Source organism: Jaculus jaculus, chromosome 2 (genome assembly GCF_020740685.1).
Source record: "Jaculus jaculus isolate mJacJac1 chromosome 2, mJacJac1.mat.Y.cur, whole genome shotgun sequence".
Classification (NCBI taxonomy): domain Eukaryota; kingdom Metazoa; phylum Chordata; class Mammalia; order Rodentia; family Dipodidae; genus Jaculus; species Jaculus jaculus.
The window spans coordinates 123483096-123504440 of record NC_059103.1 but is presented as its reverse complement, the minus strand read 5'-3'; the positions used below and the strand labels follow the sequence as shown (position 1 = coordinate 123504440).

At 41.5% G+C, this 21345-nt stretch overlaps 1 protein-coding gene across 3 annotated transcripts in view; it reads right to left on the bottom strand.

Annotated features, from left to right (window-relative positions):
- Positions 1-806: 806 nt before the first annotated feature.
- Rgs20 (regulator of G protein signaling 20) overlaps positions 807-21345 on the bottom strand; it is a 100342-nt gene continuing 79803 nt past the window's right edge. For all 3 annotated transcript variants that reach the window (XM_004653472.2, XM_045143588.1, XM_045143587.1), the window contains exons 4-5: positions 7649-7883; positions 807-1747 (exon numbers count right to left, since the gene is read on the bottom strand). In XM_004653472.2, the coding sequence (XP_004653529.2) occupies positions 1559-1747; positions 7649-7883 (424 nt within the window). In that variant the 3' untranslated portion in view covers positions 807-1558. The remainder of the gene's footprint in view (positions 1748-7648; positions 7884-21345) is intronic.

Below are 21345 nucleotides of genomic sequence, written 5' to 3'. Positions count from 1 at the left end.
ACACTCTGTTTTGTACAGTGTTGGGGATTGAACCCAGGGCTTTGTGCATGCTAGGCCAGCACTCTTCCCGCTTAGCTATATCTACAACCAACACATTCTTGTATAGATTTTAGCTTTGGTACCACTTCCACCAGAATCTTTGCAAACAATCTCCAAAGTTTATTTATGCCTGGTGTGTCCTAGTACAATACTTACCACACAGCATTCATCATGGTTTCCATACATGCGTGTTTCCTCACAGAGTAACTGCTAACTGATAGGTGTTATGCCTTGATTGCAGCCCTGTTCAGTGAAAGGTGAAATTGGAAGACATGGCAAAGGGACTGACACCATGAAAAATATGGAAGAGCACATGATCCCTGGCACTACACTGAAGGAAGCAAGAATAGGAAGTGGAGGAGTTGGGTCTAGTGTCTTGTTAGATGGGTTATTGAGAATGGCAGCTAAGGGTTTAGGTTTAGGGGGCTTGAGCTACATGATGAAGGCGGCTTCAGGCTGTGGCAGGACCAGCCAAGAGAGATGACAGCCATCCTGCATGAGGGCTGAAACGTGTTTTTCACTCCTGAAATCTGTCCTTTTTTTTTTTAATCTTTCTTATTCATTGTAAACATGAGATTCTTTGGGATGATTTTGGTCTACCAACCATTTTTACATATAAACTATGCAGCTATTCCGTTTGCTTGTGATAACAATAATGGAATCTAAAGACAACTCTTCTGAAAGGTAAGAGATTCTCACATGTGTCCCAACTTAGTGTTTCCCAGATGTTGATATATGAAATAATAAAGATTGGGATAAGACTCTTGTGCTTTATTTTTTATATTGAAAATACCCATATTTCAATAATAAAAAAGAAAATATGCTTATTTGAAGGTTTTGTGAACATGATCAAACTGTGAATGTCAAAAATGTATTCTTCAGTTGGTAGATTCCAGTAATAGTGGTAGCTCTTTCCAACCAAAGAATTACATACGTACTTCTCACCAAGCTTCAGATCCGCTAGGAGCACAGTGCTTTGCTTTAACCATGTGCAGGCACGCACGCAATCCCCCCCCCCCCCCCCGGTCTATGCTCATAATACTCAAGATTGAAAGTAGATTACTGCTTTTTTACAAGGAATGGTCACATGTGAATTTGGGTCCTGTCACAGCACTAAGTGGGATATTTAGATGGAAGGGATAGTTGAAAAGCACTTGAATCTCTTGTTTAGAGGGTAAGCTGTTACTGAACTCATGCAAAACAAAAGTGATCATGTATACTGTGTGCATGTTCATGCTCTGGGCAGGGTGTCCTCCAGTGTAGCCTTTGTCACTGGGAACATGCTATGGTTCCTGAAAGTGTAAGTGAACTATCTTTATAAAAACAGTCATCACATTCTCAGTAGTTTCACTAAAGGTGGCTGCAGTTCACACGGAATATATATAGCTGTCTGTGGAAGGAAGAATCTGTTATTAAACAGTCAAGTATTACTCCAGCAGAAGACATTACTACCTCTAAATTCCCTGTGCTAGACGAAATCCATGAGTTCTTTTATTTATAATAAATAATTTGAACCCTCCTATACTTCAGCTGATTTCTCAGATAAGGACTGAAGCAAATCCTTATAGACAGCAGAGTTCATGAATCGAGGGTAAGAGTCTCTGTGCATTAAGGTGTAGATCTGCAGTTGTGCATCATCAAATATGTGTTGGGATGGATCGGCCATGTTCCTGTTGATAACTTCTCTTACTCGGGAGTCCAGGCTGACCTGCAGGTAGAAATGACAGGTGTATTCAGTACATCTCATTGTAAAACAACCCCATTTCCCAGAGCTTGCTATGTCTTTGAAAAGTCCCAAACCAGGACTGGAAAAATGACTCAGCAGTTAAAGGCACTTGCTTGCAAAGTCTGGGATGGAGTTCAATTCCCAAGTTGCCCACATAAGCCAGATGCAAAAAGTGGCACAAATGTCAGGTGTTGGTTAGTAGTGACAAGAGACCCTGGTGTGTCCACAAACACACACACACACACACACACACACACACACACACACACTCAACCACACACACATGCAAATTTTTAAAAAAGTGTCAGACCAAACAAGTTCATTCAAAAATCCAAACTGCTGAGAAACTAAAAGATTAATGAGCTGGGGTTTTGGAAACCAGTGACACTAGCAGCTCCAGGAAGGCTTGTCAAGTAGATTCCTGGCTCCACCCCAGAGCTTGTCTCAGTAGGCCTGGAGCAGAGCCAGACCTTGTATTTTTCACAAGCTCTATGTAATGTTGACTGCTGTAGAAAAATACAAAGTTTTGAGTGTAGGATGCCCTCTGAAGAAAAAAGGTAGCACACACAGACATTCCTTGCTAATTAACAAGTCATGTGAAGAAAACCTGCATGCTGCCTGCTTCTGCTCAGCTAGCCCTAGGCACACTTTCCTGGGAACCTGTGCCAACTCAACTGGAAGAGCTGAATGTGACTGAAGCCAAATGATAAAAATTAGAGCCTGAGAGCCAGCAACACCCAGGTTTCAATCCCAGCTGTCAGAGCTGAGTTGTGGAACCTTTGGGCAAGGTAAACTCAGTTGTATTTATATTAAGGTAAACATGAATTCCTATTAATGAGCTCATTTTAGATGGTAAAGTGATGCTTTTCTGTCAAGATTTTTTTTTTGGTATGAATTTTATTAGAATTTAAGTGTTTGAATTCTCAGAGTAGGGCAAATCACTGGGTTCAGACCATTACTGGAGTCCACCACACAAGATACAAGCCAAAGCTGCTGACTGCCACATTTCTGGCTACAGTGTGGTAGCTGGGCCATCTCTGCAGCAGCTGGCCATGATAGATCTGATGCCATATGCTACCACTCTGATGTAGTGCACATGCTGTTAATATAGAACTGAAAAGACAGTTAGCTAAATCATGCATTTAGGGGCTGGAGAGATGGCTTAGCAGTTAAGGCATTTGCCTGCGAAGCCTGAGGACTCATGTTCCACTCTCTAGGTCGCACATATCCGCACATAAGTCACACGCACAAGGTGATGCAAGCATGCAAAGTTGCACATGCCCACTAGGTGGCCAATGCGTTGAGTTTGATTTCAGTGGCTGGGGCCCTGGTGCACCAATTCTCTCTCCTCTCTCTCTCTCTTGTTCTCATAAAGGTGTATGCCACCATGACCAGAAAAAACAACAAACAAACATGCATTTAGCTGTCAGCCTCAGTGATAGGTCTTTCCAGATATGTAATCCATCTTCCTCCTGGAAAGCCTTGTTCCTATCCACAGATGGTACCTCAAACCCAGTGTGGTAGCTTGAATGTGATGTGTAAGTAGATGGCCTCATAGACTCAGTAGTTTTATTAAAATTAAACTTGGAAGTTTGGTCTCTAGCTGTCTGGCTGAAAGAGGTGTCACTGGGGGCAGATTCTGGAGTCCAGCCCAGAGACGTGTGAAAAGCAGTTTTGAGCTCTGGTGGTTTGTGCTTGCTTGTGGTGTTGGCTGTTTGGTCATTTCTCTCTGTATGAATTTATGAATGGGAGACAGCTTCTTCTGCTGTTGATAGAACTTCTACCGGATCTGTAAGCCTGAAAGAAACCTGTTCCTCCCATATGCTGTGTCTGGTGGGATGTTCATCTTAGCAATTTGGAGCTGACTACAACAGTTTTTGGTACTAGAGAAGTTGGGGTGATCTGACTATGTGTATTTTGGTCTTTTGTAACTTGTGTGCTAAAGGAATGTGACAGGCTAGTACTTGGGACTGCAGAAGACTTATGAAGTGGTAAGCCAAGTTTTATGGGTTATTCTGGTGAGAGTTTGAAAATCCAGAGAGTTGTGTTGGCTTATTAACTTTCAAAGTGGAAGGAAAGACAACAGAGAATCTTGTTGGAATTGGGCTGCTGACATAAAGGCTGACTGCACTTTGCTACCTATGCCTAGAGAGTTTGATCAAGGCCAAATTAAAAAGTAATGGACTGGGGCTGGAGAGATGGCTTAGCGGTTAAGCGCTTGCCTGTGAAGCCTAAGGACCCCGGTTCAAGGCTCGGTTCCCCAGGTCCCACATGAGCCAGATGCACAAGGGGGCGCACGCGTCTGGAGTTCGTTTGCAGAGGCTGGAAGCCCTGGCGCGCCCATTCTCTCTCTCTCCCTCTATTGGTCTTTCTCCCTGTGTCTGTCGCTCTCAAATAAATAAAATATGAACAAAAAATATTTAAAAAAAAGTAATGGACTGGTGTGCTTGGAGGAAGATAATAGAACTGAAAGATGTACAGTTTAAAGTTGGAAAAATTCAAGCACATTTAAAGTTACAGGCACAAAGACTTGTTTTAGATTGCTACAGCTATTACTGTTAAACAGATTACTACCATTAAGGGTGGGCCAACTTCTTCACATTGAAACAATGGAAAAGTCTGAGGCTGAGGTCCACCCAGGAAAGGCTAAATGAGTAGGAACTGCAAACTCTTGAAAGGAGATCCCACTGCTGAGATACAGCCTGTGAAGCGGAGCAATGCCCCTGTGTAGACCAGTGAGACCATTGTAAGATGGACTGTGGTTTGCACTGGGGATCAAAGATGTCTTGGATATACCAGGGCTGCACAGGCTACCATGGAGACTTGTTGGCTCTGGATGAAACTTTTCTCCTGGCTTCTCAGCCCAGCTGGAGTGGTGGAAATAGAAAATCCAGAAATTGTCATCACTGGTTATGGATGTCAGACTCAAATAAAGATGTTTGATGTTCACCTGATAGTTAATGATTTTGCATTGATCTAGTCTCTTCTTGTTATGCCTTTTTGCAATGGAAATGTTTAAAGTCTGTGCCATTATGTGTTGAAAGTATGTAACTTAAAAATATTTTAATTATTAATTTTTTTGAGCGAGGGAAAGAAAGAGATACATAAAGAATGGGCACACTAGAGCCTCTAGTCACTTAAAACAAATGCCAGATGCATGTGCTACCTTGTTCATCTGGCTTTACATGTGTACTGGGGGATTGAATCCATGTCCTTAGGCTTTGCAGGCAAGCACCTTAACCTTTGAGTCATCTCTCCAACCCAATATGTAACTTATTTTGATTTTTCAGGACTCATAGTTAAGAGACAGTCTTGAATCTCAGGTTCGACTTGGGACTTTGAAACAGTGTCAAAGTTGTTAAAGACTATGGGGACCTTTGAAGTCAGACCAAATGTAATTTGCATTGTGATATGGTCATGAGTTTATGGGGGCCAGGGGTAGAATGTGGTAGCTTGAATGTGATAGTGTAAATGTATTAAACTTGGGACTTGGAACTGGGCATGGTGGCACTTGTCTTTAATCCCAGCACTTGGGAGGTGGAAGTAGGAGGATTGTCATCATGAGTTCAAGGCCACCCTGACACTACATAGTGAATTCTTGGTCAGCCTGGGCTAGAGCAAAAGAAACCACACCTTGAAAAACAAAAACAAACAAACTAAAAAACAAAACAACAACAAGACCCTTGGGTTTCCAGCTGTCTGGTTTGAGAAGGTGTCACTGGGGGTGGATCCTGGAGTCTAGTCCTAAGATGTGCTTGAGGGCAGGTGTGAACTCACAGCCTCCCAGGTGTTGGGATTACTGGTGTGCACCACTATGCTCAGCTTAATTCTCCTTAATACATCATCTATCTATCCTTTCCTCTCTGCCATGACCCTTGTGGACGATCCTCACTGTTTGTTGCTGGATTTGTATAATAGCCTAACTGACACCAATCCAGTGTCTATCTAAACACACTGAGTGATTTATCCAGAGGAGTGTTTGTAAAGTGCAAACCCTATCCTGATTCTCTTGACTCTGTTCCTTACACCGACCTGCCTGGTGCTCTCAAGATTTAAGCCAAGGCATACCCATTCTGAGGCTTCACTTGTGAGCCTGTCATGATCTATTTCCTGTAACTCCTAGCTCCATTTTACTGTCCTACTCGTCTGAACCACTTGGCATTTAAGGAATGAAGAAACTAGGGTGATCTTGTTTTGGTTTCTTCTGTCTGGGACAAAGCTTGCCCTTTGCCCTGCCCAATGAAGTCTGCTGGGCAATGCTCACTGTAAGCCAGAGCGCAACCTAGTTGGGAGTCCAACTATAGGGCCAAGTTAGCAGTTGATAGTTGTTATAGCAGAAGACATTTTAAATTCTAGTTCACTAGCAGGGTACAAATGGAACTTCATTTTCTATAACCTTGCCATGAGGCATCCCTGAGTGTTCTGTGGGGACAGTCCTGGACTGCTTGGCACCCTGCTCATGAATAAACACATCTGTCAGGTGCCTCTTCACCAAGGGTTCTACCTAATTCTATCTTTTTAGGCTCACTGATGACCTCAAAGCAACTCCTTCCTTTGTGGTTTCTCACCAAATAGGCCAGTTAGGCTGTAACCATGTCCCAAATAGATAATGGAATCCTGCCTCTTGCCTTTTTTTCAAAAAAAATTTTATTGACAAGCTCTCTCTATATAGATAATATACCATGATTAAAGTCCCCTCTCACTATTTTCCCTTTTCTCCCTCACAAATTCTCCATACACAGAATCCCTTCTTTCTAACTAGTCTTACTGGTTTGTTTCAAGGTAGGGTCTCACTCTAGCCCAGGCTGATCTGGAACTCACTGTAGTGTCAGGCTGGCCTCAAACTCGCAGTGATCTTTCTACCTCTGCTTCCCAAGTGCTGGGATTACAGGCATGAGCTACCATGCCCAGCTCTTGCCTTTTTTCTTATCCTCAATCCTTGGACTCCCCAAATCCAAACTTAATATTACCAAGATAAAATTCAAGGGACACACAAGAGAAGAATCAGAAAACCTCAGCATGGTACCCAATCCTCTTGATACACCTGGATCCTATTGTCCACCACTGGCCCTTCCCGTCTGCTGAACAGCCAAGACTGTGGGCATACCAAGCTGGTGCCACTTCCACTGCCCACATGACATTGTGCTTTTATCCTTGGCTTATCTAGTCCTGTCTCTGAGATGTTCTCATTCCATTTTTCTCCTGGTAGTTTCTTTTCTTCATCCTCGTCCACTAGCCCCTCTGAGGAGGTGGAGCTATCACACCAGGTATGCTTATAAATAAGGTCAGCCACCTCCATGGGTCCCTTGACCAGAGAAGCCCTGCTTAGTAACATACATTTGTAGCACACATATAACAAATGATTATATAACTAGAGATGTAAGGCACTAAATTTTAAGCCATCAAGATTTTATACATGAAACTTAAACTGTGAGAAGTAGAAACACCCAATTGTGATATTGAGAGAAAAGCCAGTATATTTTATTAGTGATGTGACAACTAAAATTATCTATAAAACCTTCCTCAATACAGGATAATTTTCCTTAAAAGAATGCTTATATGGGATGTAGGTCCTTGACAAAGAATTTACCTAGCATGTGGCAGCTGCCCACAAAACAGAAAACAAAGCAGTGCCAGTATTAAACTGTGTGGACTAGCCCTGGTGGACACCTTTTCCAGTAAAACGTACAAAATCCTCCATGCTTTTTCAGAGGCCACTAGGTGCCCATATGTAAGCCCATAGTCAAAGGCTCTGAGGGCTAGGAATGGGCAGCACCCATTGCTATGTTTTATAGCAGGCCTAACTGCAGGGGAAACCTGACCACACACAAAATTGGGATTTGCCAATGGCTCCTGGGGGAAGACCTTTTTGTGAGTACATACCTCTTTAGGAGAAAGGATAGAAATGTAGTCTTCATATATTATTCTTGCTTTCTCTTCTATAATGCTTTTATTTGTTTCCTTTTTCAGTTCTTCACAGGCCATCCAGAAAAGCATGTTTTCTTCACTGAATTCTGTTCGCAGGAATTCCCTAAAAGCGTTTCTTCCTGCTGGTGTGATCATTAGATTGTCAAATGACCGGGCCCATGCGCTGACTTCTTCCAGAGTGGGAGTCGGGCTAAGGGGAGGCCAAAAGAAAGGGGGCCATATTAGTGGCAGTTAATTTTGAAATTCACCACCTAACACTTAACTTTCCCTCATGAAGGAAAATCTGTGTACTTTAGTCCTTCTAGGACGGGAGTACACTACTCTTACTGCTATCAGTGAAACACTGAAGGCTGCTATCTGGCTTAGCTAGAGAGCAAGGCGAATGCTAGCCCATCCTCTACCACATCCTTGTCCACATCGGGACACAGAGGGCCATACTTTTAAATTACCGAAGTACAGAAACCTTCTACAGCCAAACTGCTCAATCATAAATAACAGAAGTTAGCACTACCTTCACAGAACCTCAAGGGGACAATGAGAAAGGAAAGGGCACACATGATATAAATGCCAGTTATGGAGGGTGGCAACAAGATGAACAGGAACATCATTTACAGAGGTGTACACATTACTTCCTACAGCAGGACATCAGATGCCCCTCTCCCTTGCTCTTCTGCAGGTTCTTACTTAAGCCTGGACTCTTACTGATCCTGGGCCTTGCCTCCCCTAACCCCTTGAGCTCCAGCAATTCCTGAGTCTGTTCCCCTGCAGGCCTGGGTTTACAGGCAGGGTTGGCAACACTCAGATATTTATGTGGGTTCTGGAGCTTCAAACTAGAGTAGTCTCAGGCCCCTTAGGCCATATGCTTGAGCAGGAAGCACACTTAATCACTTGAGCCATCTTTCTAGCCCTGCCCTTGTCACTTCTGCATGTTGCCCCAGCACCCATCCCCCCACCCCAAGGGAAGTACTTCCTTTCTGGACTTGACTTTGATTTTATCATCTGGGTTTTTTAAAATTTTTATTTGAACTGTACTGAAATCAAGAAACAGTCTAATAGTGATTCTTACTATCACTTAATGTGGTCCTCTGAAGCTTTGGAGACATGGAGACATGGCTTAGTGGTTAAGGCACTTGCCTGAAAAGCCTAAGGACCCGGGTTTAATTCTCCAGTACCCATGTAAAGCCAGATGCACAAAGGTGGCTCATGAATCTGGAGTTCATTTGCCATGGCTAGAGGCACTGGTATGCCAATTCTCCATCTGTCTCTGTCTCTTTCAAATAAATAAATAAAACATTTAAAAACATTTATGAAATGATCTACTATATGTTGTCTTCTACAGCTTACTTTTCCCACCTCACATTCAGTTTCTAAGTCTCACCCATGCTCTTTACCAGGATTGCCTCCCATTTTCTGTTTTTGTACTGGTCTCAGGTTTGGACATTGCTATAACTCTGGACATTTGGGCAGTTATGTAAGAGCCTAGACTGTGAATGATCTATTCTAGGATACTTTGTAAAAGTAGCCTACAACACCACCTGAATACAATGTTTATTCTGCAGAAAGATGTTACAAGCAAATTGTCCCCTCAATTGTACATTGCAGACCTAGTCCCCAGAACCTTGGAATACTGCTATATTTGAAAATGGAGCCTTTGCAGATTTAACCATGTTAAGATGAGGTCTCTCCAGCGAAACCTAACCTGAATCTGTGGTAGATCCCCAGCATTGCCAAAAAAAAAAAGTCAAAACAAAACACTAGACAACAAGAGGAGCAACAACAACAAAACCCCAAAACTTTACATGGTAAAGTTTGGTCAATTTTTATTACTTTAAAAAAAATTATGGGTGGATGTATGTGTGGGGTGCACACATTCCGCAGTATGCATGTACACATGGAAGTTTGAGGAGAACCTCAGCGTGTTTGTCCTCTCCTTCTTCCTTTGGGGCAGGAGCTCTTGTCTGGCTGCTGTATCCCTCAATCTAACTGGCCCATGAGCTTTTGGATTCTCCTGGTTCCACCTCCCACTGCCATAGGAGCATTGAGATTCTACTTTGTGCATCTGGCCTTATGTTGGGGCTGGGACAAAGCTCAGGCCATGCCTTTAACATTTTCAGATGCTTGGATATAGGTTTTTATATAACTTGTACTACAAATATAGCCAGCTAATTTTATTTTTAGTAATTTCTACAATTCATCTAATATTTCATCATTTAGAAAAGTCAATATGGGAGCACATTTGTAAGCTGCCTGTTGTAGCTATATTTTCTTTTCATGTTTTGTCATTATTTTGCTAGTAATATATAAATTGTTATACCTTTAGTGAGCTAAACCTTTTAATATGACAGTGGTAGCCCTTGAGCCTTTCTATCTCTAAAGTGCTTTAAAATATTTTAGAGTCCATTTGTTTGATATTAGTATCAGGAAGCAGTATAGAGTAGTGGATGGAAGAAAACTGAATTAGATTGCCTGAATTTCAACACTATTGTTACCAGGCCACCACTAGCCCTCCGCATGATTCATATCTTTGTACAAATCAGCAAAAGGCTACTTTTCCCAGGCAGGACCCATTTTGCCAAAGCTATATTTGAGCTCACATCTGCTCCTGTCAGGAGGGAACCATCTGCATGGGTGCATGCACACAGGCGTCTTTGCCAACTGTGAGACCTCAGACAAATCCCTTCTCTCTCAGGGATATGAAGTGTTGTGATGGTCAAATAAATTGTATTGACACTGAAAAGCACTTAGCCATGTGGTAACCACATGGTAAGCACTTCATGTTAATTAAAATGATTTTTAGCCACTCTAGTTATTAAATTATCTGGCAAAGGTTTTCTCTTTATTTTTATCTGTTTCATTTTCCATGCCTCAATATTATTTGGATTGATCTCTGTTAGCTAATCTTATCCTATTAAATTTAGTTCTGTAGCTTTTTAAAAAAATCATCAACTGGGTTGAGAATGTTGGTTGAGTGTTTGCCTAGCATGTATAAGGCCTGGGTTAATCTCCATACTTCCTAACCTGGGCCTGGTAGCCTTTGCCTGTAGTTCCAGCACTTGAGAGGTACAGGCAGGAGGACCAGGAGTTCAAAAAGTCATCCTCAACTACATAGCAAGTTTGAGGCCAGCTTTGGTTATATAAGATCTTGTTTTTGTTTTTTTTAAGAAATTATTAATTAACATTATTATCATTGTATACCGGGAATACTTGTTTAAATTTTCTGATACTTGTATTAATTCCTTTGATTACAATTTCTTTTTACAATATAGACCTTTAATTTGTTTCTATTTGTCTGACAATCTTTATTTTCCCCTTACTCCTGAAAGATAGGTTTGTTAGATAAACAATTTTTGGTGCTTATTGTTTTTAATAGCATTGTGATGATTCTTGCTGGGGTTCAGAATTGCCGTTAAGAGCTCTGATTGGCCTTAACTATCATCCTGTTAGATAACTACCTTCTCTATTTGCTTGCAAAAAGTTACCTTTTGGGCTTTGGTATCTTATATTTTATCTCAATTATGTCTCCATATAGACTTCATTTACCTCACCTGATACATATAGTGGGACATACATGTACAAATGCATCTTTCGCCAGGTCTGAAAAATCTTTATTACTTCTTGTCTATGTGTGTGAGATTCTATATGTGTATTCATATTCATGTGTATGTTGTACACATGTATGTATGTGCATGTGGAGCCCAGAGGATAACTTCAGGGTGTCATCCTTAGAATACCATCTCCCTCTTCTTGAGATAGGATTTCTCACTTAACTGGAGCTCACCAGTTAAGCTAGACTAGTTAGCCAGTGATCCCCAGGGATGCTATCTCCATTTCCCCAGAGCTGGAATTACAGGCACATGCCATCATGCTTAGCATTTTATCTGGGTTCAGAGGTTTGAATTAGGTCCTCATGCTTACAAAGGAAGCTCTTTACCCAATGTGCTAATATACCTAACTCATGTCTATGTTTCAATCAGGTATCATGATTATATATTACATCAGATCTTGTCATTTTATACATCATGTGCTTGACTTATCTTTAATATTTCAATCCTCTTATCACATTTTTTTGAAACCTTCAGGTTTACTAATTACACCTTTAGCCATTCCTAAATATCCATTTCAATCATGCATTTTATCAATCTGTGCAATAAATTTTCACTTTTAAAAAATATTTTATTTATATTTATTTATTAGAGTCAGAGAGAGGGAGAGAAAGAGAGAGAACAGACATGCCAGGGACTCCAGCCACTGCAAATGAACTCCAGATGCATATGCCACCTTATGTATCTGGCTTACATGGGACCTGGAGAATCAAACCTGGGTCCTTAAGCTTCACAGGCAATTGCCTTAATCACTAAGCCATCTCTCCTAAATTTTCATTTTTAAAATTGTTTTTATACCTTTAGAAATCTTCCTGTTTGTTGAAAAGTGTGTCAACAATGTTTAGTGTCTTCTTTTTATTCATTTATTTCTTAGTTTTTTGAGGTAGGGTTTCACTCTGGTCCAGGATGATCTGGAATTCAGTCTCAGGGTGGCCTCGAGTTCATGGGGATCCTATCTGTACCTCCCAAGTGCTGGGATTAAAGGTGTGTGCCAACATGCCTGGCTAGTATCTTTTTTCTTTACTTATAGATTGTTTAATTTTTGATAAGCACATGTAACTTTTTCTTAAATTTTTATTTTGAAATAATGGTAGGCACATAAGTCATTGTAAGACAGTGAGGCAGCTGCTTACAGTTATGTGGTTTCTTTTTGTGCTAATGGATATAACCTGAAATTAGTCAGAGGTTATACAATATTGTCAAAATACTAAAAAAAATTAGATGGTGGTTGTATAATATTGTGAAGATACTAATACTTTCTGAAATTGACTTACTTTGTATCATGTTAATTTTATCTCAATGTAAAAATTAAGAAAACTAAGGGGAAAGTAATATAGAAGAATCTCAAGTATTATTTATCCAGTATTTTGATAAAATTATAGCACAATCTCATAGGGTTTTCTTACTACTTCTATTTATGTACTTATTTGAGAGATAAAAATAGGCAAGGCAGGGGGAGAGAGAGAGAGAATGTGCACACCAGGGCCTCTAGCCACTGCAAACAAACTCCAGACACATGTGCCACCTTGTACATCTGGCTTACTTGGGTCTTGGGGAATTGAACCTCAGTCCTTTGCTTTGCAGGCAAGTGCCTGAACCTCTAAGCCATCTCTCCAGCCCTCACAGTTTTTGATAATTGAATTCTTTTTATTTTATTTTTTTTATTTGAGGGAGAGAGAGAGAGAGAATGGGTGCTGGTGCACCAGGGCCTCAGCCACTGCAATGGTGCATCTGGCTCTTAGAAAAAAATTCCTACTCCCCTGGACACTTACAACTCAGGGCTTAGCTTACTCTGTGATTTAGTTGCTTTGTTTTTGTCAAGTTTATCTTTCCCTATGTCTACAAAACATTTAGATTCATGCAAAGTCTATTATTTTGCACTGGAAGCCCTTTGATCTGCTACCATAAAGAGAAAGCTGTCTGCTGTTTTGCTTTGTTTCCTTTCAGTGCTGGGGATTGAGCCCAAGACCTCATGCAGGAATATTGGATTTTTGGAGTTAAACAATATATAGCAAGAATTTGATATGTAGACAACTGTCCTAATCATGCAAAACTTATAGAAAATTATTCCTATGTACAAAGGTTCAAAATACAAATTCCATGTCATTTTCTTGAAATCATATTTTGAAGCTAAATTATAACTAACTCAGCAGAAAACATGGGAAACTTGGGACCAGAGAGAGTAGGTTATAAGAAGAGAGCAGCAAAGAAGACAATTGAGCATAGGTACCTAAATACTAGTATCAAACTTAGCTTCATAAATAGATTTAGGGGATGGGGATATAGCTCAGTGGTACAGCACTTGCCTAGCATGCTCTGTGGAGCCATAGGTTCAAACCCCAGCACCTCCTCAACCCCACACAGATTAAATTCAGAAGATGAGATGGATCCCATTTCAGAACAGCTATATGTAAATGCATTGACAAAACCTGCTGGTGGAAGCTCTATCTGGATATTGGGATAAGGTCTAAAATAGAAAGAAAAATGACCTTTTTGTGGTGCTGGGGACTGAATTTAGGGACTTGTGCATGGACGAGAAAGTGCTCTAGGCCAAGTTGATTTTGTGGGGGCCAGGGAACAGGAAGTCTAATTATGTAACTAACCCAGCCTGGCCTTAAAGTCCAGATTCTCTTCCTTCAGGCTGCTAAGTGCTGGGACTTCACCAACATGGATCACTACACCCAGTTACAAGTTGAGTTATTGTAAAACGTTTGTATTGACCTTTGTTTTAATTATTATATGAATTGTTCATCATGAAAATATGTTATATATAAAGAAAAGTACCTATCAGATCTCTCTCTCTCTTTTTTTTTTTTTTTTTTTTTTTTGAGATAAGCTCTCACTCTAGGCCTAGGCTGACCTGGAACTCACTCTACAGTTCCAGGCTGGCCTCAAACTCAGAGATCCTCCTACGTCAGCCTCCTGAGTGCTGGGATCAAAGGTGTGTGCTTCCATGCCCGGCTCCTATCATAACTTTTGAAAAATTATTTAAAAAGAAAAGACATAGCATTTTACATGATTTAACCTACATACAAATCCTAGATTTTTTTTTTTTTTTTACAAAGGTTAATTAGTTGGAGGAGCTGTTATATTCCTTGCATATGTTATATTCCCAGCACGGTGCTATATTCTTTACATGTATGAGTTCAAAAGATTTTTTTTTCTTATTCCAATTTAAGAAATATGTTAAAGAATGAATTGGAGGGCTGGAAAGAGGGCTCTGCGGTTAAGGCACTTGCCTGCAAACCCAAGTTTGATTCCCCAGAACCCACATAAAGCTAGATGCATAAAGTGGCACATGTGTCTGGAGTTAGTTTGTTTGCAGTAGCTGGAGACTCTGGCATAACCATGCTTTCTGTCTGTCTCTCTCTGCTTGCAAATAAATAAATAAAAATATTTTAAAATTTATTTATTTGAGAAAGAGAAAGACAGAGACAGAGAAGGGGCACACCAGGGCCTTCAGCCACTGCAAACAAATTCCAGACATGTGCATCCTCTTGTGAGCATGTGCAACACTGCATGATTGCATCACTGTGTCTGGCTTACATGGGACCTAGAGAGTCAAATATGAGTTCTTAGACTTCACAGGCAAGTGCCTTAACCACTAAGCCACCTCTCTAGCCCTAAAAATATTCTTAACTTTTTAAACAAGAATGATATTTGAAAAATACTAGGTGGTGAATTTTGGCTTTTTTTTTTTTGGTTTTTCAAGGTAGGGTTTCACTCTAGTCCAAGCTGACCTGGAATTCACTCTAGTCTCAAGGTGGCCTCGAACTCATGGTGATCCTCCTACCTGTGTCTCCCGAGTGCTGGGATTAAAGGTGTGTGCTACCACACCTGGCTTTTGGCATTATTATTATTATTATTATTATTATTGTTGTTGTTGTTATTTTGATTTTTTGAGGTAGAGTCTCACTGTAGCTCAGGCTGACCTAGAATTCATCATGTAATCTCAGGGTGGCCTTGAACTCATGGTGATCGTCCTATCTTGCCTCTCAACTTCTGGGTTTAAAGGCATGTGTCACCACGCTTGGCTTTTGGCATTATGTTTAAGAGGAATGATCATAATGTATGGTCAATTCTAGTGAAAATCCTATAAATAGTTCATATAGCAAAACAGGAAAAAGTAAAGAATTTGGAGTTATTACAAGAAGTCAACCACATATTTGGCTGGAATAGTAAATACATTAATAATGATCAAAATTACTGACAATATAATTGGATTCTATCAACCAATTTGAAGACAGAGACTGAAACTAAACCAGAAAAGCAAAATGCTACTTTTACTTGAAAGTTAAAAAACAAGGGCTATGGAAATGGCTCAGTGTACTAAAATGTTAAAAAACAAGGGCTGGGGAAATGGCTCAGTGGTTAAATGTACTTGATTGCAAAGTCTGTTGGCCCACGTTCTGTTATTCCCCAGTACCCAGGTAAAACCAGATTCAAGAGTGGCACATGCACCTGGAGTTTGTTTGTAGTGACAAGAGGCCCTAGTTTGCCCATACTCATTCATTCATTCTCTCTCTCCCTTCTAAATAATAAATACATACTTAAAAAGTTAAAAACAAATAGGTAGGCAATATATACAGGGTAAGTGCAAGTAAGTCTAATACTAATATCTAAGAAGATAAGAATATATAATGATTTAATCACTTTACAGGGCTGAGATTACAACTTAGTGGTACAGCACTGTAGCAGACAGCTTCAGGTTCGCTGAGATGAACTTCCACCGGGCATAGTTATAGAGGAGGGGATTTACTGAAGCTTAAAGATCCAGGGGAAGTTCCCTAATGGCAGAAGAAGCTGGCCTGCTCTTACAGGCAGAGAGAGAGAAGCACAAGCCAAAAGCCAAAAAAGCCCACAGCACAGCACACTTCAGGAACTACAGCTAGGCACACTTTGCATATCTTAGTCAAACTGATTGCCACACCTCAGGGCTGGACCCTAAGATCCACCCAGTGACACTGCCTCCAGCCAGGTGGCTGTAGATCCAAACTACAAGCTAATAAGACACTAAATATATTGGGGGCCATCTATTCAACTACCACATTCTTCTACTAGCCCCCAATAGATTCAAAACCATCATGCATTGTAAATTTTATTCAGTTCAATTTCAAAGGTCCCCACAGTTTGACCAACTTAAGATAGTGAGTCCTGTAAAATCAAACAAGTTAAGTACTTTCAACATATAAAGGCACAGAGTAAACATTTTAAATTGGTATAAGGCATAGCAAAGAGAGACTAAAACAATGCCAGCTCAACCACCATCAAACAAACTTCTGCAGTTCAAGTCCAATACAACCAGAGACTGGCAGTCTCCAGATTTTCTAATTCCACCCATCCAGCTGGGCAGAGTAGCCAGGAAACACTTCCATCGAAGGCCAACAGTGAGCTCCATGGTAGCCCTTGCACAGTCCTGGCATATCCAAACATCTTCAGGTCTTCGTGCAAACCACAGTCCATCTTCCAAAGGCTCTTCCAGCCTATCAGGGCATCACACCCTGCCTCATGCTGCATCTCAGCAGCAGCTCCTGGAACTGTGTACACTTCATGACTGCTCCACACATTTTTCTTGCTTCCAAAACTAATACTGGGTGTGGAGGACATAGCCATATTCTTAATTCAGGGATGAAATAAATTGTAACCTTGAAAAGCAGGTTCCTTCTCCAGTCAACTCTTTCCAAAACAGTTTGCATTTCTATGCTAGTCTTTCCTTAGGCATCCTCTCCATGGTTTCAATGTAAAGCAGTTGGGCCATCTTCCTTAAGTTTGCTAATGTGTTGACAATAGCAGCTTCAGAAACTTAAAAGCCAGTCTCAGTGCCTCTAATTTTATCTTGCTTGAGGTTTTCCAATTTAAAATCTTAAATCTCTCAGTCCAATAACTTTAGCCAAGCACATCAGTCCATTACAAATTTAACCTTGTTCAAACTCTCTGGGCTTGAGCAGCAGGACATAGCCAGCCCTTCTGCCAGTAGCCCAGTCTAACAAAGTCCTCTATAGTCTTTCCTTACCCTTAGAAAGCCCATAAGCCAAGCCTCAAAGTCCAATACTATCTGCACTTAGCATTTTCAAACTCTCATCAGAATAGTCCATAAAATTTGGCTTAACACTCCAGTAGGCATCTTTCATTGCAAGCACAAGCCCATGTCCATTCCTCCAAACAAAGGTTCCAAAAGACCATGGTCAGGTTCATTTCATCCCACCTCTGGTACCAACTTCTGTAACAGACAACTTCAGGTTCACTGAGATGAACTTCTAGACCAGGCACAATTATGGAGGAAGGGATATTTATTGAATCTTACAGATACAGGGGAAGTTCCATAATGGCAGAAGAAGCTAGCCTGCTCTTTCAGGACCAGGCAGAGAGAAAGAAGCACAAGCCAAAAAGCCAAAAGACAAAAAAGCCACATAGCACAGCACACTTCAGGAACTCCATCTAGGCATACTTTGCATATTTTTAGATTGAAATCTCAAACCTACCACCACACCTCAGGGCTGGACCCTAAGATCCAACCAGTGACACTGCCTCCAGCCAGGTGGCTGCAGATCCAAACTCCAAGCTGAATATATTGGGGGCCATCTATTCAAACTATCACAAGCACTTACCTAGCATTTGTGAGGCCCTGCACCAAGAAAAGGTAATTTATCACTTTATATATTATTAATAGAATGTGAATAAGAACAGAGAAAGACAAAGCCCAGAGGATTACTCCGTTCTTGCAGGCTCTGTTCTAAGGGCCTCATGTGTCTTACTCAGAGTGGTGGTTTGACTCAGATGTCCCCCATAAACTTAGGTGTTCTGAATGCTAGGTTCCCAGCTGATGGAGATGTGGGAACTAACACCTCCTAAAGGCAATGTATTGTTGGGGATGGGCTTATGGGTATTGTTACAGTCAGGTTTGCATTGCTGGTAGAAATCACCCAACCAAGAGCAGCTTGTGGGAAAAAGTTTACTTTGGCTTACAGGCTCAACAGGAAGCTCCATGATGGCAGGGAAAACGATGGCATGAGCAGAGGGTGGACATCAACCCTGGCCAACATCTGGTGGAAAACAGGAACAGGAGAGTGTGCCAACACTGGCAAGGGGAAACTGACTATAACACCCATAAACCCACCCCCAACAATACACTTCCTCCAGGAGACATTAATTCCCAAATCTCTATCAGCTGGGAACCTAGCATTCAGAACACCTAAGTTTATGAGGGACATCTGAATCAAACCACCACAGGTATCATAGCCAGTTTCCCCTTGCCAGTGTTTGGCACACTCTCCTGTTGCTATTGTCTACCTTATGTTGGCCAGGGAATGATGTCCATTCTCTGCTCATGCTATCATTTTCCCCTGCTGTGAAGGAGCTTCCCCTTGAGTCTATAAGCTAAAATAAACCCCTTTTTCCCAAAAGCTGTGTTTGGTCGGGTGATTTCTGCCAGCAGTGCAAACCTGACTGCAACCGTAATATTGGTACCGAGGAGAGGTGGCATAGACATGAAATCTTTGGGCTGAAACTTCTGTCTGTTTAGCTGCAATTATATGAGAGATTACCACCTTTGATATTGGACCAGCTGACCTGCACTGGGGCAACAGGAAGAATGTACTCTTTAAAAATTTTTTTTTTGTTCATTTTTAATTTATTTATTTGAGAGCGACAGACATAGAGAGAAAGACAGATAGAGGGAGAGAGAGAGAATGGGCGCGCCAGGGCTTCCAGCACTGCAAATGAACTCCAGACGCGTGCGCCCCCTTGTGCATCTGGCTAACGTGGGACCTGGGGAACCGAGCCTCGAACCGGGGTCCTTAGGTTTTACAGGCAAGTGCTTAACCGCTAAGCCATCTCTCCAGCCCAAGAATGTACTCTTTTGAAGGGGCCTTAGTACTCAAGGATGTCCTGTTCTTCAAAGTCTGCTTTATTCCCTCCCTGAATTAACAAATTGGCATCCTACCTGGTATTGTGGAGTATAAGAAATTCAGGAGAGGGTCATTGAGTGTGCCAGGTGGTCTTGTGTTTTGGAAACAGCCATGGGCAGTGTGGAGCAGGTTTGCTGGATGCCTGCGTGGAGACCCAATGGAGCCATGAGGATGAACTGTGGGTTGCAGTGGAGAGGGCAGGACCAGGAGATGGCTGCTAAGGAAAGCTGTTGGCCCCAAATGAAGTTTTCCAGGACTGTGAGTAGCCTAGCTGGAGGGGCGGAATTGGAACTCCAGAGACTTGTTGCTGGTTAGAATTAGTGGACTTGGAGACTTTTCACTGAATGGAGTTGTTGGACTTGGAACTACAGATTTGAGGCTTGCCCTGTATAAATTTTATATTGGTTGAATATTTCTTTGCTATGTCCAGTGCCATCTTTTGCAGTATGAATGTTTATTCTGTGCCATTATGTGGTTTTTTTTTGGGGGGGGGAATTTTTCGTATTATGGCTTAGTTAAAAGATCTTAGACTATGGGAATGTTTGAACATCATTAGGATTGATAAAGACTATGGGGACTTTTAAAGATGAATTGAATGTATTGCATTTTTCATCATGGATGGTTATTAGTTTATGGGGAGCCAGGGGCAAATGTGGTGGTTTGATTCAGGTGTCCCCCATAAACTTAGGTGTTTTGAATGCTAGGTTCCCACCTGAGGGAGATTTGGGAATTAATGCCTCCTGGAGGGAGTGTATTGCTGGGGGCTGGCTTATGGGTATCATAGCCAGTGTCCCCTTGCCAGAACTCTCCTGTTCCTATTGTCCACATGATGTTGGCCATGAGGTGATGTCCACCTTCTGCTCATGCCATCTTTTCCCCTTGCCATCATGGAGCTTCCCCTTGAGTCTCTAAGCCAAAATAAACCCCCCTTTCCCAAAAGCTGCTCTTGATTGAGTGATTTCTGCCAGCAATGCAAACCTGACTGCAACACTCAGAATTCACAACAGCTCTTTGTTGACTTAGCTACAACAGGTCATTGTTATTCCCAGTTCACACATTGGAAACAGAGGCAGAATGTGGCTACTAAGTGCCCAAGGTCAGACAAGCAGGACAGTCAGAGGTAGGAATGAATGCAAGCACTCTGAGCTTTGGGAAGGTCTCTCAGATGCCTAACTGCCATTTCAGCAAACTCATATACCATGGGGAATTCTGATGTGTCTCCCAGTCTTTGGAACATATAGGTAAGGATAAAAAAGGTAAAGGATGAACAAAAATAACACAATCTAGATGATTAGTATTTTATCCTCAAAAATAAGCAACTTAATATAAAACCTATAAGGATCTCTGGGCGTGGTGGTGCACACCTTTAGTCACAGCACTCAGGAAGGTAGAGGATAGGATCACTGTGAGTTCAAGGCCAGCCTGAGACTACATAGTGTATTTCAGGTCAGCCTGAGCCAGAACGAGACCCTACCTTAAAAAAAAAAAAAAAAGGATAAAAAATTAAGTTAGGGGAAAAAAATAAGGGAGGGTAAACCAATTTGTAATCAGATACAAGAAAGGGAAATGATAAAGGAAGAAATATAAAAGGAAGGCTGGAGAAATGGCTCAGCAGTTAAAGGCTCTTGCTTGGAAAGCCTAACTGCCCAGGTTCAATCCCCAGTACCCACCTAAGGACAGAAGCACATATTGGCACATGCATCTGGACTTCGTTTGCAGTGGCAAGAAGCCCTGGTACTCCCATACTTTCTCTTCTCTCTCTCTCATAAATAAAGAAAAGAAAAGAAACAGAAAAGGATAAAAGGCTGGACATGGTGGTGTGTGTGATCTCAGCACTCAGAAAGCAAAGGCAGGAGGGTTGTGAGAACTTGTAACAAATCCCCCAAAATTTTAGGGAATGGAGAGATGGCTCTGGGAGTGAGTGCTTGCTATGCAAACATGAGGAACTGAGTTCAATCACCAGTCCCCACCTAAAAAGTTGGTCATGGCTGTGCATACCTGTAATCCCTGTGCTAAGGAGGTCAGAGACAGGGGGATCATCACAACTCCCTGGTCAGCCAGTCCAACCAAGAACTGGAGAGCTCCAGGTTCAGTGAGAGACACCTTCCTCAGGGATATGAGACAAAAGAGTGGCAAAGGACCC